Source organism: Elgaria multicarinata, chromosome 8 (genome assembly GCF_023053635.1).
Source record: "Elgaria multicarinata webbii isolate HBS135686 ecotype San Diego chromosome 8, rElgMul1.1.pri, whole genome shotgun sequence".
NCBI classification, from domain to species: domain Eukaryota; kingdom Metazoa; phylum Chordata; class Lepidosauria; order Squamata; family Anguidae; genus Elgaria; species Elgaria multicarinata.
In genome coordinates this window covers 47,847,387-47,867,050 of record NC_086178.1, presented here as the reverse complement: position 1 = coordinate 47,867,050, position 19,664 = coordinate 47,847,387, and the positions used below count along the sequence as shown (strand labels likewise).

At 39.9% G+C, this 19,664-nt stretch overlaps 1 protein-coding gene across 1 annotated transcript in view; it reads right to left on the bottom strand.

The window, feature by feature from the left end:
* FARP2 (FERM, ARH/RhoGEF and pleckstrin domain protein 2) overlaps positions 1–19,664 on the bottom strand; it is a 93,687-nt gene that overhangs the window by 38,437 nt on the left and 35,586 nt on the right. The window contains exons 7-13 of the mRNA XM_063132270.1: positions 15,010–15,124; positions 9,680–9,827; positions 6,712–6,807; positions 4,744–4,907; positions 4,489–4,557; positions 3,297–3,354; positions 407–659 (exon numbers count right to left, since the gene is read on the bottom strand). Of these exons, the coding sequence (XP_062988340.1) occupies positions 407–659; positions 3,297–3,354; positions 4,489–4,557; positions 4,744–4,907; positions 6,712–6,807; positions 9,680–9,827; positions 15,010–15,124 (903 nt within the window). The remainder of the gene's footprint in view (positions 1–406; positions 660–3,296; positions 3,355–4,488; positions 4,558–4,743; positions 4,908–6,711; positions 6,808–9,679; positions 9,828–15,009; positions 15,125–19,664) is intronic.

Sequence of the window (19,664 nt, the reverse complement as noted above, 5' to 3'; positions counted from 1 at the left end):
GAAGATGGCATATTTTGTTGCAGAATTTCTTTAGTTAAAGCAGGTGAATCCATGAGACATTTTGACAGATCTGATTCCGGTAAATCTAAACCACCATACAAATAAGAAAATGCTTCAGACCCTCCAGCAAAAAAGGAGATTTCTGCTGGATCATCATCAATGAACTCTTCTGAAACCTGAAGTTGGGAGTTAACCAGTTTTACAAGTGGGGCACCCCTACGTTGAGGCTGATGCAGTTTAGCAGCAATAGCCATACCTGTGGTAAAATCATCCTCATCATTGTCATTTTTATAAGTAATCCTGCCTTCTTTGTCACACTTTTCTACTGCTACATCTAAACCACAGCTATTCTCAATATCAACACAAATGGGGCTGCAGTTTTCTGCAACATTACAAAACCCAACACCTTGGAATGACTGGAGCATTGGTGATCCAGGCTGCTGTACCACTTTCTTGCCTGTTTCTTCCGATATCCCACTATTTCCTTCTGCTGACAAGCTCCTTGTATGTGATATTCTGGGCTCCAAAAAGAATGGATCTCTCTCTGTGAAAGTGGGCAAGCTGGCAACATTTGTAGATAATACATTATCCGAATGGAAGGAGGCATATGTACATGCATTAGGCCCAGGGGGTTGTAACCCTTCTGTAAATGAGACACTCTGGGGAGAAAAGAAGAGAGATTGTTATTAAATCAAGTACTTGAGTACACATCTAAACAGATAACATGTACTATTTGTCTATAGGGTCAAGAAATGTATTTGGTGAAACATGAGTTAGATGTTTTACCAAGATGCCTTGCATGACCTGACAGTCAGGACTTGGAAACTCATCCTTGCCTATTTCCAGGATTTATAGTCCTACCTTGGCACTTCAGAATCTACCCTTGCAGATATGGTGCAATGCAAACATTAGCCCATGTTCTCTTCTACTGTAATTTCTATAGGAATATAAGAGCTAGTTTTATGTCACTACTACATTCCCTATATTTAGGAAATTCAGATTAATTTTATGTCTTTATCCTAATGGAAGAAATTAAGATCAATATTAAACACATAAAAAGAGCAATGCTGGATCTGACCAAAGGCTTAACTAGAGAAGCATTTTGTTCCCACAGTGACCAACCAAATGCCTATGGAACGCCCACAAATAGGCCATTAATGCATTAGTAACCTTCTGCTCATACTTCCCAACAACTGGTATTGGGGCATACTGCTTCTGATACTTAGAGGTAATATATTGTTCCAGAGGAGTTTCAGAGATACTGGCTCTCTGACATGTGCACTTGTGCACGAAGTATTTAATTGGCATTACCATCACACCTTGGCTCAAAAATTTATTTTGATTCCGAAAGGCATAGAAATGCTGCCAGGAATGTTGTTAAGGCTCTGAACTGGCCATAAAATATACTTGCTTCCTCCTTAATTAGGAATTGGTCCCCTAAGGAGGATAGAGAACCAAGCCGCTATCAAAAAGATACACAAACTCTGAATCTCACTTGAAATTCCAAGGCTCTCTGCCCAAATCGATTTTTAACCAAACTGTGGTGGCTAAGCCTCCATTCAGTTTTCCCACTATTGCACATCCAAATGGCTTTATTTTAGATGCCTGTGGACAACATGGTGCATCTTGTTGTCAACAAGGCAAGTGATGCTTACACACTATGTTTTTTAAAAAAATTGTAACAAAAATTGTCTTCCATTGCAAAGACTGTGAGAAGCCTTGGTGACCATCCCCTGGGTTGAAGGTACTACTGCTGAATGCCAGGTCAGTGACTGAGGGGAAAAAATACCATCTAAAATTTGATCCTGGATAAGTGTGCTGACTTGGGCGGGTATTCACAAAATAAATCCAACAGTGACTCAGCTCAGACAACACGTTAGTCAACATAGTGTGAAAACCCCACTCAATGGTTGAGTTTTTAAGGTGCACTCCCCACACATGTTCTAACTTTACCATTGTGTGAGTGTGGGCTGCCACGGAGTTGAGCAAAATCCATCGCGATGTTTGATTGACAATTCCTCTGCCCTCTCTCCTCTCCCGGTCCTCCCAATGGTTTCCCATGTGAAAAAACAATCCCCCATGAGTTGTGGTGGCTCTCCTAGAGCAGCACTCACTCCTTTTGCCGCTCTTGCCACAGAACTCTGTAGCCAGTGGGAAAAGTTAACTCAATGCATTAGAAAACTCCAAGGAGTGCACCACACAACACTCAACACAACAGTTGTGCAGGAACTCTCCTCTGCACAGCGTAGATATTCTGTGTGGAGCATTTTCCAAATAAAACCTCCACTGTTGAGTGGAGTTCCCCGCCAAACATCACATTTTTCTACAGTGGTGTAAAAACTCCACCATGGAGTTCTAAAACCACAGTTGAGGAAAATGTTGTCTGAACTGAGCCACTAAGTCTTATTAAACATAATTGAAGTTTTTTCTTGGTAGACATACATAGGATTTTGCTGTAAGGCTGCATTGCTATACACACATAACCAGGGGTAAAAGCAATTGAAAAACAGTTGTATTTAATTCTGATAGACATGTATAGGGTTGCGCCATTAATAAACGCCAGCAGATAGCTGTGTTAGTCTAATGCAGCAAAAACAACAACGGTCTTGTAGCACCTCACAGTTTACAATTCTTCCTCTTCACTACCGCCTTATGTACTGTATATAAAACTGAAACTCCCCATAATACTCCATATGTCTGAAGAAATAGGATATAGTTCATAAAAATTTATGCCAGAATAAATTTGTTAGCAGGCCCACGGCTCTGCAACAAATAAGTTTATTTGATATGTAAGCCCTGTCCATAATAACTGCTCACTGATAAGAAATACTCTGAAATATTCAGGACCACAAATTGGTCTGGATCCAAAGAACTGCTTTGTTCCAAGAGCCCCAGGGAAGTCTCAACTTGGACTTCTAAAACAGCAGCCCCAATTTCACTTGACACAGCTCCTTTAAAAGTAAGGGTTTTGGGGAGGGGGTCATAAGCAGTTTATGATATGCATAGAGGTCTGCTATTCAAAGAAAGAAAGAAAAGTTAAGGAATTCCACAGGGCATTTTCCCAAGGCAAGCCTGCTTTAGAGCCATGAATAACTTGAAAAACTATGACTTACTACAAGCTACATGGTACACACTTATTTAACAGGACTACCAGAAATGGGAAAAATGGAAGAGGGCCAATGATTAAAACACACACACAACACATTTTTGAAAAAAGCAAAAACTATCACTACAGAGGTTGACTTTTGTAATCTTTCTGTTATTGTTATTTTAAAAAGGTTAATTTCAGGACTAACCTGTTTGGGTGGATCAACATTCAAATTGTGAGCAGACATTCTAGTTTTGCTATGCCTCCTGTAAACAAAGAATATGCTATAAGAACCTGAGAAATAACCCAAATACATCATCAGTTATATACAAAAACTAAGTGAAAAAAGTGGGGGAGGGGGAGGTTGTCCTTTGGCAAGATGCTATCCCTCAGCCTAACCTACTTCATAAGGTTATTGCAACTATATAGGAAAGAGTGCTAATAAAGATTTATAGTAGTAAGTAGGTAACGCTCAGAATGATATCATCATAAATCAAATGAGTTTATCTATGAGAAATTATTCTTGATTAAAAATCAGAATTGCAATTAGAGAGAGTAAAGCTGGTCAAGATATGTACTATGCACATCTAAATTTTCATACCAATGCTTAACATACTGAGTAGAATTTGCAGGTACATTTATTATGATGGGGACAATCTGACCTCCTTAGGGAGGGAGTTCCACAGAAAAGGCCCTGTCCTGTGTCCCCATAACTTCTCTTGGAGATGGGACATGTTAACATGGCGTCTGGCGATCATATGAGAGCAGGCTGTCTTTCAGGTATCTTGATAACAAACTGTTTAGGATGTTAAAGCATGGGTACACAATTTTTTCAGTCCCAAGGGCTGCTTTAGTGTCTGCTGAGGTGGTAGTGACCACGCATGTGCACAGACATACACACTAGCACTCCCACCTCCCATCCTGACACTACCCCTATAATCCACATACCCCCATACACAATCCTCACATACAGCACAACTAACCACACACACACACACACACACACACACACACCATGAGGTGGGGAATAGAGAAACTCCAGGCTCTGACAGATTACTTCCAAGGGAATGCAGTACATGTTAAACTGAGTGAATCTGGGAACAATGGCTAGACCAGGCCTATATCCTGGGATCATCCTTGTTTATCCAAATGACATACAGGGGATCCCGGGAGCAGACAGGGACGACCCCTCCATTTGCCTGGGATAATCCTTAGGTCTAGCGAAGGCCTCTGGGGGTATAAATAAAGATTGCTAGGGAAAAAAACATGACCTTTGATTGACAGCAATGATATATCCTGTACGTGAGCAGAATTTCATTAATATAGAACAGACTAAGGAAGACACAAAATAGCCTATAAAGGTACATTAAATGTTCTTCACTTATAAAATAGCTTGTTACCTTTCATATGGAATTTTTTTCAACCCACTCTCTTTAACATAATCCACCAATTGTTTCTGTGTACGCCCACTGCGAAGCAATAAATATAAATGTTACCAAAAATCTCAAGAAAAGTCCACACAATTCTGGGTTTGGAGCAAAGAAATTTTGTACTTGAGGAATAAGATCCTAAATCTTTAATTTAAAAAGAATTACTTCAAAAGTTTTTTCTTGTTTTCATTTTTCTGTAGCAAAATGAACTGGGTTATATTATACCTGTATCTGAAAGATGAACCTCTGCTGAAGAAGACTGCTTTTGACTTTGGTTTTGGCTGGTCAAATAGCCTGAAGAAAGTGTGATATTCAACACATATTTTCCAGAAATTCTTGCACTCATCTCTACTGCCCAAAAGAAACTCCAGAGTATCCTGGTATGGACCCTAGAATTGAAACACAATGGTCTTAAACATACTAGCTACCATGTAACATAAGTAACTCCCATGGTTCAATGCAGGCATAGAGAATTTGTTGTAGAGCATTCATTAACTCACACCACAAGCTAACCCACCAAGTGGGTTGCTGTTGAACTGTGGGTTATCATGTTGTCTGAACGCAGTGCATTTTCCGCAGGGTGGGTTACCATGTTATCTGAATACAGTGCCTTTTCCACAGGGTGGGTTATCGTGTTGTTGGAATGCAGTGCTTTTTCTGCAGGGTATGCGGGTTAGGAAGTTGTCTGAATATGGCAGGTTTTCCACAGGGTGGTTTGTTAACCAAGCTGTGTGGCTTGTTAATTGTTATGACTAATTCAACAACAACCCATGGGTTCTCAAGGTGACTTGGTCGAGAAAAATAAACCACACTGCATGGTTAAGCAACCCTGCGGAAAACGTGCTGTATTCAAACAAGAAGTTAATGCACCATACGGAAAAAACACTGTTCAGACAACACAATAAACCATGATGCATTAACGTGTTGTGTGAACCCAGCCACTGGCTAGAGAGGGAACTGAACATTTGAAAAAAGGTTTTGCTACAAGCAAACGACCTCCCACTCCTATTTCTTGCTATCACAATTAAGACATAACAGGACAGATTGTTTGGGCTGGTCTGAAGTATTACTGAACAAACAATTAAGGCAAAATTTACCTGGAAGGAATTATTGATTAGTACATGAACAGAACCCCAGTAGTTGTGAAATAAATGGAATGTCACAGCGTTGAAAATGAGTTCGCAAGTGTTACAGACCCACAAGCATTTTTACTAGCCCATCAGGTCATAGGAAGCTGACTTACTCTGTCCATCTAATCCAGTATTGTTGACACTGATTGGCAATGACTCTTCCAGGGTTTCAGGCAAAATACCTGAAGATTCTGGGAATTTAAATTTCTAAATATAAAGCATATGCTCTACTGCTAAGCTACAGCCTTTTGTCGTGCACACTTATGTTATACACTTTTTTGACATAATAGCTTTGTGTGTTGGAGTGGGATGGGGTGGACAAACACTCTTCTAATTTATAAAAGCTTCCTTATTTGTTTGTTTGGAGGTGATTCTCACTTATCTCAGGTGGCTTTTTATAGGCATGGCATGCAATGAACATGATAACACTTTGAAATAAACTATATTTTCAGCTGTCAATGACAGAATCTTAGACTAGATGAATCAGTCTTTTAACACTGAGCTACATTTCTTTTCACAGCTGTGCTTGAACAACCTCAATTGCACAAAAACTGAGAACCAGCTTTTGAAGGAAGGTCTACTAAAAGTTCTAAAATACAAAGTTATGAAAAAGTAAGCACCAAAACTATGTAACACCCTTAAATAAGGGTAGGACAGGACCTGAAGCTAGATACAAATTTCCCCTATTCCTTCCTCCCATGTGCAGTTAGAATCAGAATGGCAGGACACCATCAATAAACCTGGTAACAACACAAAGCACAATGATAAAAAAGTAACTTCCTTTCTCTTGAAATTGAGCTGACTGTTATGCTGATCTGATAATGCATTATTTTTCTCATTCCAAATATTCTCCTCTAAAGTTGACTGTGTCTCCAATCCCATATTTTATAGATTATATAGAGTTGTATTGAATGACATAATCCTTAACAAATATAATCTGAGGTATGTATCCTTTATTAGCATGCAAACCTGACAAGTCCTGGGAATAACTGGTTCATGTGAGGAAAACTGTATACATTTCAATTTGGAATTGTGGAAGAGACATTATCATGGAAGTGCTTACATGAACCTCTGGGTGAAGTTTGATAAGGAACCGTTTTCTCTTGAAGCTTATTTTTCGGACTTTGGACCAGTTGAAAGTATTGATTTTTGTATTACCCTACATTAAATACAATAAAAATAAATAAAGAGATGTACATAATAAACATGAATAAATACAATAAAATAATGTACAGAAACACCACCAACTCTATTTTCTAAGTAAATTCTGTTCTTTGGATCCGAGTTACAAACACATTTAAATTCTTTAACTTTTAAAATAATAAGACTTTAAAAGAACCATACAATATATCTACAGGAATTTTCATGGAGAGTTAGGAAGTTAGGAGTTGAGTTACAGAAAATGCCTAAAAATTGTATGTTTGATCTTTTTTCACACCCTAAGGCCCCCAATGTTCTTTCTGCCTTCCTTCCTGAATGGGCAATTATGGTTTATCTTTGAATCACCCCTGCCAACTTCGTGATGCCGATGAGGCCACTATGTCAATTTCACAGGCAATATCTATAAATGCTTGACCAAGTCCTATGCAAAGAGTTCTTCAGTTGGAGTTTTCCATGTTGTTCATTTGCCAGGAAGGCAGAGAGAGAGATTGCTAATTCCAAGTTCAATTATTGTTGCAGCATGTAAGAGAAGTTATCTGTCTATGTTAATGATTAGGACAACATTTTTGTCTATATGAATTGACTACAATAATACATTCTGTATATTTTGTGAATATATAAAGCTGGGATGGTTTGTTTCAAGGGAATTCCAAATAACCTATAGTATCTCACCCCACACCCCTGCTTTGGGCCTTAGCCAACTTACTGTTGAGTGCTACTGCTCTACACTGATTAGGTGGTGGTGGTGGCAGCTAACAATTCATTTGAACAATTCGATTACAGGTTTAATTTAGTGACAAAGGTTGAGCACTCAGACACTCAATTAAGGCTGGCTTTTCTTGTGATCCTAGGGGGTGACAAGGTACAGATCCAGGTAAAAACTTCCTGAGATTTCCCAGGGTATATTACAGGAATATTTATCTCTCTCTTGCCTTTGCTCATCTAAATATACAAGAAACTGTGTATTTGGGTCAAGCCCTAGGTTAATTTCTTTCTGTTTATGAAGAAAGGAACATGATGTGGCTGTTGCCAAATGATGTAAGAAGTGAAATCGACACTGTTATGAGAAAGTATCTTTTCCTAGCCTCCCTTCTGCAGAGTAAGGCCAGATCTACACCAAGCAGGATAAAACACTTTGAAAACGTTTTGAAAACTGTATATGTTCTGTCTCCTGGGCCCCAACAGTTGTTAAAACTGTTATAAACCGTTTTAAAGCAGTAGTGTAGATCCTGCCTAAGTGAAAGAATAGCTACAGCCATGTACAAAAAACAGTCACATTTCAAGCTTAAGCACCATCCCAACATGGTGCCTGCAAGTGACAATATGCCCAGGATGTTCACCAGCACATGTGCAGCTTAACTCCCCTTCCTACTAATTCCACTGAGTTGTTCAGGCTCCTACCCAGCCCACTACTGCCTCCAACAGCACCAACAGAAACCCACTCCATAGACTTTGACCAACTAGAACAAAGAGGGGCAAGACATAGCTAGGATATCCTCCAGTAATGTTGTGGAAGCACAAGTAAAGTTACGGTGTGCTGCTCTTCCAACCAAGAAAGTTCACTTTCAAGAAGACATCTCCTGTTATTTCTTTCTTCTTTCACTTCACATTGCTGAACTTTTTCTTTCACCCATGACAGCCCCTTTCCATTGCTGTTTTTCTAGCTTTTCCAGAAACTTTATCTGACTCTCTGCTCCTCCCAGCCCTTCCCTTGCTGTTTCTCTGCCACTACCACCCCTTTCCCTCACTGTTTTTCTCCCCTTCCAGTCCTTTCCTTGATTTTCTCTGCTCTTCCATGGCCCTTTCTCTCACTGTTTCCCACCCCTTCTAGGCCTTTCCCTGGCTTTTTCTCTGACACCCCAGCTCATTCCGAAGCATGGGATCTGATGGTTGGACAGGGGCTGAGAAGAACAGAATGTCCAAGCCTGAGGAAAGCCAGGGAAGAAGTAAAAAGAACATTTTCTTTCCTATGGAGTGGGGGGATTTAGGGCTGGAGAGAGGGGTGGATGGGATATATACAGAACAATTCCTTGTAGGTTTAGTTCAATGGGAGCAGAGCCATGCAGCTGAGCTCAATGGGACCTACTTCCATGTAAGCTTACATAGGATTTCAGCCTTAAAGAGGAAGGATGGGTGGATAGATGAGGACAGGAACTAGTATGTAAGTGAACATATATGAGAGAGAGAGAGATGGCTGTGTCTATAACAAGGGGTGGATAATCTTTCAACTTCACCAAGACTTTCGGGCTCAGTCCCAACCACTTGTCTGCTACGGTTTCTTGGGCAAGTTATTTGTCCTTTGTCACTGGCCATTGCCCCCTGTAGACAATTTGTGGTGGTGATCATGACAGTTTTTCAAATTTCCTAATATGCCCATAGGCTGCCCCAAATAGTTGGAGACTCCTATTTTACATCAACATTGGTCACTTAAGGAAAAGAGATATGGCTACATTTGTGCTGGAATATTCCTCCCCAAATCAGGCGCTGTCTTAAAACTCCATCTCTTTTTGGCTTTCAAGGCCGGGAAATGAGACTACAACTACTCCACAGCACAGTTTCACAGCACAGTAGGATAACCATACTGATATCACATACTTTCCTCCACCACCTCAAAAGGCCAGGATAAAGAGATGCAACAATGACCTAGTGCTCCATCTGAGTAGTTGTCACTTAGGTCTTCAACAGTGAGCATTACATTGATATCTGGGTTGAAAACACTGCAGTAGCAAGGAGAAGGTGCTGCCTTTCATTCAGGAGCAACTGCTTCCTACCCTAGTGCACGCATATGGCTATTCTTATCTCTGGGATAAAGTAGGCATCCTGTCCGCATAAATACAAAAAAAATCACATATTAAATATTGCTTTCCTACCTGGAATACCAGTACACCCATGTGTGAAACAGCTAAGTTAATTTTTGTCCCCTCACGGTCAGATGCCAGATGAAATCTCATGCCATACATCTCCAATTTCCGAGCTATTTCAAGTACCTGGAAATCTGATTCAGCAGGTGTTTGGCCCCTACAATAATCAGAATAAACACAGAAAAGCTAGTAATATTATTATTATTATTTAAAAAAACACAATCTGAATTTTTAAAAAACTATAATCCAGCAAGGTCAATCGGATTACATCATGAAAACAGCCACTGAACCACACTGTCATTCAACTTGATTGTGCCAGACCAAAGGAAGAAACTTGTTCTTGGTAGAGCAAAAGGTTATTCATTTTGAAGATTTATAACCTGGCCTTCAATCAAATAATTCTCAAGGCACCTTAAAGGAACTAAAAACTCACACATACACCAACACAATCCAGCTGCCTTTAGCCTCTGGCTGATGAATGGGGATTGAGCATGCTTCCCTTTGGATAAGAATAAAAGAAGAGCCATGCCAGATCAGACGAAGGGTCTATCTAGTCCAGCACTGTGTTCACACAGTGGCCAACCAGCTGTTGACTAGGGACCCACAAGCAGGGTGTGGTCCAGAAACCACGATAGTTCTTCTGTGGTGCAAGTGTGATGGAACTGTTTCTGTACTATGATGTCTTACCTTTATTCTTCCTCTGTACCTTTTTTCTTTCTCTGTTCCTTTCCACTCTGTCTCCAACCATCTTTTCTTATATTATCTCTCTGCCCTAACTAACTCCTTTGCTTTTCTTGTCCCAACTTCACCATCACATACAACAACAATTCTATTCAGCCTGTGTCTTTGTACACATGACTATAGCTGCCTTACCCCAAGTCAGACCATGGATCCATATTGTCCAGCATTGTCATCACTGATTGGCAGTGGCTCGTTAGGGTTTTTATTATTATTATTATTATTTATTTATTTATTTATTTATTTATATAGCACCATCAATGTACATGGTGCTGTACAGAGTAAAACAGTAAATAGCAAGACCCTGCCGCATAGGCTTACATTCTAATAAAATCATAATAAAACAATGAGGAGGGGAAGAGAATGCAAACAGGCACAGGGTAGGGTAAACAGGCACTGGGTAGGGTAAAACTAACAGTATAAAGTCAGAACAAAATCAAGTTTTAAAAGCTTTAGGAAAAAGAAAAGTTTTTAGCTGAGCTTTAAAAGCTGCGGTTGAACTTGTAGTTCTCAAATGTTCTGGAAGAGCGTTCCAGGCATAAGGGGCAGCAGAAGAAAATGGACGAAGCCGAGCAAGGGGGGAAGTAGAGACCCTTGGGCAGGCGAGAAACATGGCATCAGAGGAGCGAAGGGCACGAGCGGGGCAATAGTGTGAGATGAGAGAGGAGAGATAGGAAGGAGCTAGACAGTGAAAAGCTTTGTAGGTCAACAGGAGAAGTTTATATTGGATTCTGAAGTGAATTGGAAGCCAATGAAGAGATTTCAGAAGTGGAGTTACATGGTCAGAGTGGCGAGCCAAGAAGATGATCTTAGCAGCAGAGTGGTGAACAGAAACCAACGGACTGATGTGAGAAGAAGGAAGGCCAGTGAGAAGAAGGTTGCAGTAGTCCAACCGAGAAATAACCAATGCATGAACAAGAGTCTTGGCAGAAGAGACAGACAAAAATGATCGAATCCTGGCAATATTATACAGGAAAAAACGACAGGATTTAGCTACTGCCTCAATATGAGGAATAAAGGAGAGCGAGGAATCAAATAGAAAGCCAAGACTACGAGCTTCCTTGACTGGAGTAAGTGTAACATCATTGACAGTAAGAGAGAATGAGAGATGAGGAGAAGGTTTAGGAGGAAAAACAAGCAATTCAGTCTTTGCTATATTAAGTTTCAAACGACGATGAAGCAACCAAGCTGAGATATCTGAAAGACATGCCGAGATACGATCGTGAACATCAGGAGAAAGATCCGGAGATGAAAGATATAATTGTGTATCATCGGCATACAGATGATATTGGAGGCCATGAGATTGAATAAGATTACCCAAGGGCAACATGTATAAAGAAAACAACAACGGACCAAGCACCGAGCCTTGCGGAACCCCTACTGAAAGGGGAAAAGAAGAAGACGAGCTGCCATTAGCCAACACGCTGAAAGAGCGACCCGCTAGATAGGAGGCAAACCAGTTATAGACAGAGCCACAAAATCCAAGGTCATGAAGGGAATCTAAAAGAAGATCGTGATCAACCGTGTCAAAAGCTGCAGTTAGATCAAGGAGAATAAGAACGGAATAATGGCCTTTAGACTTCGCAGTAAGAAGATCATTGGTAATCTTAGTAAGGGCTGTTTCAGTGGAATGCAAAGGACGGAATTCAGATTGAAAAGGATCCAGAGCAGAGTTACTAGAAAGAAAATCAAGACAACGAGAGTAGACCACACGCTCCAGGATCTTTGAAACAAACGGCAACAAAGAGACAGGTCGGTAGTTAGACAGAGATAGCCTATCAAGAGTAGGTTTCTTGAGAATAGGAGAGACTGTAGCATGTTTAAAAGCAGAAGGAAATGAACCAGAGGACAGAGAAAAAATAATAATATGAAGCAAGGAAGGGAGGATAGCAGGGATAAGATTAATAAAGACGCGAGAAGGAATCGGATCATGAGAACAAGTGGAAGGCTTCGAAGAGCGCAGTATTGTAGACAGTTCATCAGCTGAGACCGAAGGAAACGTAGAGAAATTTGCAGGAGGAACCGACAGATGAGGAACAGGAACTGGAAGAGGAGCAGAGCTGGCCAGATCAGAGCAAATAGTTTGGATTTTAGCATTGAAAAAAGAGGCAAAGTTATTAGCAGACAGAGAGGCGGGGAGAGATGGTGGATTAGGCTTCAGAAGAGAATTGAAGGACGCAAAGAGCCGCTGAGGATGCCTAGCATTTGACTGGATCAACGTTGAGTAATACTGCCGTTTGGCCAATGAAATGGCAGAAGAGAAAGAGGAGAGTACAAATTTGTAATGGACAAAGTCCGCCCAGTCCCTGGTCCTACGCCAAAGGCGTTCAGCTGCCCGGGAACAAGAGCGAAGGTAGCGGAGGAAAGTGGTGAGGCAGGATTATTTCCTAGCTCTACCTGGAGATGCTGGGGATTTTGCATGGACTTTCTGCATGCAAAACAAGTGCTTTAGTACTGAGCTATGCCAAAAAAAAGCAAGAGCAGCTAGACAGGCTGGACAAAGCCAATCTTATGAGAGGAAATAATGAAAGGAATGTCCATCTTTAACTGATAGGGAACTCAATGTGTATGAATATGACGGATCCATTAATTTGTTTTTAAGAGCCAGTTAAGTGTAGATTTAGCATGTTTGTGTTTAGATTTAATTGCAATTACATTATTCTTAAAAACAACAAAAAGCTTTTAAAAATCTGATTTAAATTTTAAAATCGGGTTCATTTAATTTATTTTTGAAAATAATCCGCCCTGCTCTAGGGACATTGTTTTATTCTGTTTGAACCTCACTCTGGATGTTCTACCGTCCCTGGGACTACATGACAACTGAAAAAAATCTCACACTCACACCCACCTATCATTTGCAATTGACTGGTGTCATCCTAAACACTGTTGCGCTTGGGCCTGCCTTCTGAATGACAAAGACTGTACTATCGTAGCTGTAGTTGTTCACAGGCATCAGGATCTCTTCAACTTGCCAGAGCAATCAAGTAACACCTCCTTGATAAGTTATTAGTACGTCAGCTCTGAAGTTGCATGCAACAGTGATTCCTCTTGGTATTCTGCCTGTCTTAGTACCAAAAGCCAAAGTTGTTACAGATTCCTTGTTGCCAATTCCAATTCCCTCTGTTACATATTTGTTTCATTTATTTAAAATATTTTAAAGACTTTGGAGCGGTCAACAGCAGATAGGATAAAAGAATAAAAATTTAATGTTAAAAATTACTATTTTAAAAAAGAAACAACGTTTTGATAAAACCGAGTTCTGGTAAAACTGCAGCAGGTCACTTAAAGAAGGCTTCCAGAAATAATGTTATGGAATGAGGACTACTATGGGGTGTCCTGTTTTATTCCCAATCTTTCCCACCATGATTAGTGTGAAACTGGAATTTCACACTAATTTCAAAATTCTTCCCTTTAGCATGGCAGCACTCAAACAGCGCTCATGCATGTAACAGAACACCATGGTAATTCCATTATGTCTGAACACAGCAATTATGTGGCCATAAATACCAGTCTTCTAGGCTATAGAAATACTTATTACAGGTTAAAATTGTCAACTTCTGTATTCTATTCCTGTGAAAAGAAGAAATTGCTGCCTAAAAATAAAGCAGCATTTCCTTACATCTTCAAAAGATACAATATTTCTGAAGTGGGAGAAAACAGGAATTATGTCAAGTGACCCACACTATGCAAACAACTGTTTACAAGTGTAAAGCAGTTTCAGAGTAATTATCTTCAGATGTTTTCAGTTGACTAATCCTCACTGACTGGCCTGAAAACAATCTGGTCTAATTCTGTTATCCGCTAAGCAGATAAATCTGCTTATCCATCCTACAACCAGGGGGAGGCCTATACAACATGTTTGAGGCAATGACACAGGACAAGCAGATGCAGTCCCATATCATCATGATCACACGGAGGCTAATACGTGAAGGGGCTAGAGAGATGATTCAGTTAATACAAGGGCACTCTCTCTAGAGTATGTATGTGTGCACACAAATGCAGCAGCTCTCACAGACTGAGCTACTATTCCCCTCCTACTGGTTTCTGCTGTAAACTTGCTATTTTACTTTGGGGATAAATCTCCACCCTGGACAGTTCATCTGCCAATTAGCCAGCACTTCCCCTTTTTGTTTTTGCCTTCAAAATCCCCACATGACATATATTGGGCAACCTCACCCTCACATTTCTTTCCTTTTTAAATGGGATTTTAGAAACCAGATTTTCTACTGAAGAGAATATCTCTGCCATATCCTTTAATTTTTCTAATAATCTAAACTGTCACAAGGGGGGGGGAATTGGAGGCATAGTTTGGGTGGGCGCAAACATGATCAGAAACATGGGAACCCTGAAACGCAACATTTTTAACTGTTGTAACTCAGCTATTAGTCAATGAAATGTTCTGAGATTTGTCCAGATTATACTACTCACCAGTTTAGATTAAATTTGCCAATCTTCATACAACAGACCAATGGGACAAAAATCAACCATCTTAACATACACCACCAAGAAAACCATCCTTCTATTATTACTTCAAAGCTACTTTTTCAATAAGGCATGGCAATGTGTTAAATAGCAGACATTAAACATTCCTTTTCACTTACATGTGCTTCCTGTGAAATTCAAGTATTTTTCCTTGCAGCCTTTCCTGATGTGGGAAATATCGGTTGTTTTTAAGGTGCTCTTGGTCCCCTGATTCATCAAAATCTCCTATTTCCGCTGTGATACAAGAGACAAATGTATTTAAAAGAAATATTATTACATATTGCAACTGTTTCCATAGACTTAGCAAACAAATCCTTAAAGGTATTTTCACTTACAAGAACTACATTTTCGATTTCCTTACTGTTTACTCCTAATTCCAGATCATTTATTAACAAGTTAAAAAGCACTGGTCCCCAAACTGATCCTTCATGGGACCCCACTGTTTATATCTCTGTTTTGTGAGAAGTGCCCATGTATTCCTACTCTCTTCTTCCTGTTCTTTAACCAGGTACCGATCCATAAGAGGACTTTGTATCTCATGATGGCTAGGTTTGTTCAAGTTATCTTTGGTGAGAGACATTGTACAAAGCTTTTTGAATGTCCAAGTATGTCCAAGTGCTGTCAAATTCAATGAAGCAATTATGTTTGCCCAGTAGGCACAACATGGCAGCATTTCACTTTTTCTTTTAAACAAGGAAATTTCTAAAACATGATTGATAAAAGCAAGTTGAAAGAGAAAAAAAGTCACATTTCTTCAGGATGTATGGAGATTATTTGAAATCATGATTATAGAAATAACAGAAATAGATATTTATTTATCTGAAGCAAATAATAGTTGTTTTTCAGGACTATGCCAGCACAATCACAAGAAATGCAAGAAACAAAGATTAAAATTGCCACATTAGCAACCACACAGAATACTTTAAGAAGCTGCTCTCGGATAACCTAATTAGAAACTCAGATTAATGGTAATATTGAAGAGGAAAACCTTCAAGACTCACTTTAATGCTTGTACATAAGACAGAAGTTAATATGAAGTGAGTGCCACACCTTAGGGCCACCCCTGAGAAGTCCTTCTCTCTTGTGTACATCAATCTGATCAATTTTAATAGTGAGCACTTAGATCTTAACATATGGGCAAGACTGAAGTAAATGTGGGCCTTTCAATTATCTTGGTCCCAAACCATATACGGCTTTGCATCCAGCAATTTGAACTGGGCCCAGAGGCTTACCAATAACCGGAGTAGCTGGCTCTAAATCAGATTTATGTTTCAAACTTCCTGGCTCCCTCCAGCATTTGGAGAGCTGCATTTTGTATGAGCTGCGTTTTGTATCTGCTGCAACGTCCAAACTAAATTGAAAGGCAGCAGTCTACTTTGGAGGTAACTGGTGCATTGGTAACAGAAGCCAGTCTGACTGCTCCATATGGGGTCTCAGCTGGCACACATCAGAGCTTGTAAAAGGCTTTCCTGGCTGCACCCATTACCTGCAACTCACCAGACAGCAATCCCCAAACTGCACAACAGTATTTTAACAGGAGTACAACCCACTATCCAGACCTGCTGACTTCCCAACCTAGAAAATCTCTGGCTTTCTCGGATTAAATTTCAGCTTGTTCTCTCTCATCCACCCCACTACCACATACAGACATTGTTTCAAGAGTTCCACTGCCTCCCTTGGATTCTTAGGTGGTAAAGAGGTAGAGTGCTGCCTGCATACTGGTGACATTGGAGTCCAAACCTCTGGATGATTTCTCCTAGCAGTTTCATATAGATATACAACAGCATGAGAGATAAAATAAGAGACTTGTGGCACCTCACAAGCCAAACACCATGGGGCAGAATAGAAATCACCAAAGTACTACCTTATGGTACTGAACATCAAAGCAGGATGGGAACCATTTTAATACTATGCCATTAAACCCAGGCCAGACAGATGAAAAACTACTGCCAGTTTCCAATGGTGTCATTCCACAAACTAAAACAACTATCAGAGCTCTGCTAAATCTTTCCATTGCACAAGTGGTTGCCCATTACGCTTGCACAACTGGCAGTGCGAGCAATTGCCCAATGGACTGCACAAGAATTACGTGCAATGGGTTGCATAACAGGTTGGCCAAAAGTTATGTGCAACAGGTTGCACATGCATAATGTACAACCGCTTGTGCAACCATGCTTCCACAAATGTAACTTTAGGCGGATTCTTCTTTTGTGCATAGTTCAGAACCTGGTTTCCACTAGCACAACATCATTTGTAATAATGGAGTGACACAGTTGGATACTGCCCCAGGATACATGACCAATAGTGTCAAACATTGTGAAAGGTCCAGAATGACTAAGAGGGCTGCAGTCCCACCATCCACTCCCTGGCATATGACTATCCAGAAGGGTAACCAATCTCAAAACCAGATTAGAATCCAGATTGGACTGGATATGGGTAATCACTTTCTTCCAAACTGCCTGGAATTGAGAGTCCACCATTCTCCAAGTCCTTTCCCCAAAAGGGAAGGTTTGACACTGAATGGTAGTTCTCCAAGTTCAAAGGGTCTAAAGTTGGTTTCTTTAGTAAGGGTTAAACTACTGCTTCTTTCAAGACAGGAGGGATCATAACCTCCCTCAAGGAGGAATTAATTTCCTCCGAAGTCTCAAGTCTTCAGCCCCACCAGGATTCTTTTAATAACCAAAGATCTAGGAACAAGTGGTTGGTCTCAAAATTCTAAGCAGCTAATTTCCATCCTCTGGTTAAACAAGCTGAAAACTATTCAGTTAGAATGTATCTCATTATTATTTACATCATTTGGTAAATAGCATTTACAAAAGCAAAACAATAATAAAAAGATAGTATTTGATAAGGTATATATGTCCAAGAAGATGTTGGTATGGTTAATGAACGAAGTCAAGAATGTTTTAGAGTAAAAGGTCAAGGTTTTCCTTTTAAAAAAATCAAAGTTCTTCAAAATGAAAAAAGATACGAAAAAGTAAAAAATTCTGGCAAAAGAAGTGCAAGTCAACAATAAAGCAAGCAGTATAAACTATTCCAGAAACAGAGAAGTAATAACCAGGAAGGTTGATGGACTGCTAATTTAGCAAAGAAATGAAATAAATGGCTAGGGCCAGGTTACCAGAAGGAACATCTTCCAAGATTTACCTGCCATCACATAAAGATCATAATCTAAGATTCTCCTTCAGGTGCCCCTGCCAATGAGAGCCTTTCAATGGTGGCAAAAGAAAGGGCCTTTTCTTAAGAACTTAAGAAGAGACATGCTGGATCAGACCAAGGGCCCATCTAGTCCAGCACTCTGTTCACACAGTGGCCAACCAAATGTCAACCAGGGACCCACAAGTAGGACATAGTACAACAGCACCCTCCCACCCATGTGCCCCAGCAACTGGTGTATATAGGCTTACTGCCTCTGATACCGGAGGTAGCACATAGCCTTCTCTTCCAGGAATTTATCCAACCCCCTTTTAAAGCCATCTAAAGTGGTAGCCCTGACCACGTCTTGTGGTGTTTAACTATGTGCTGTGTGAAGACGTACTTCCTTTTATCCGTCCAAAATCTCCCGTCAATCAGCTTCATGGGATGACCCCAGGTTCTAGTATTATGGGAAAGGGAGAAAACAGTCTCCACAGTATGCATAATTTTGTACACTTCTATCAGGTCTCCCTTTAGCCTCCTTTTTTCCAAGCTAAACAATCCCAGCTGTTGTAACCTTCCCTCATAGGGAAGATGCTCCAGTCCCTTGATCATCTTAGTTGCCCCTTTCTGCACTTTTCCCAACTCTACAATATATATATTTATTTTATTTATTAATTTATTGCATTTTTATACTGCCCAATAGCTGAAGGTCTCTGGGTGGTTCACAATTTTTTTTTACGTGTTTTCAGTTATGACATCCCATTTGTGGAATGCTCTCCCCAGTGAGGCTTGCCTGACACCTATGTCATGGACTTTGCAGTACCAGGTGACTACCTTTAAATTCTCCCAGGCATTTTAAGAGCTATTTTTAGTACTCTATCTTGTTACTGGTTATAAATTAGTTTTCTGATGTTTTAATGGTTTAAATTTTTGCTGCTGGTTTCATCTTGATTTTATTCTGCACTGTCTTTATATTTTGTTTTAATATTTGTACTGTATGCTTTTAACGTATTGTACAATGCCTCATCAACCATCTAGAGTTTTTGAGAGTATTAACAAATATGTAAATAAGAGGTGAATCAGCAAAACTGAGGACATGACACACTTTCTAGCTAAGTGTCCAGTGTATGTCGAGCTGAGGAAGCAATACCTTGTGCCCCTGATTCCCGGGTTCAACCACATGCCACCTAAAAATGTAACTCAGATATTATTGTTAGGCTCTGATCATTATATATCGTTCAGGACTGCAAAATTTGTACAGTGGGCGCTGGAGGTACGGAAGCTTCTGTTTGCCATATAGGATTAAATTTTACTAATCTTACTTGCGGGCCAGTACTGGTACTGCAATTGAGCCTACTATCAGTTTTATATTACTAGCTTGTATTCTTCTTCTGATTGTGGTGTGATGGAGTATGGATATGCTATTATGTTATTATGTTAATATGTTATTTTGCCACTTTTATTTGTTTGCGAATGGCCTAGTTGGCTAACAAGCAATAAAGATTCAAAGGAATTATACAAATGATAATGAAACAACTAAGGACAAAGTTTCGGTTTGCCTGACAGATGAACAAAAACTTAGCTATTTATATCATAAAGCAATTTGAACCAAAGAACAACATTTCTGCATATATGG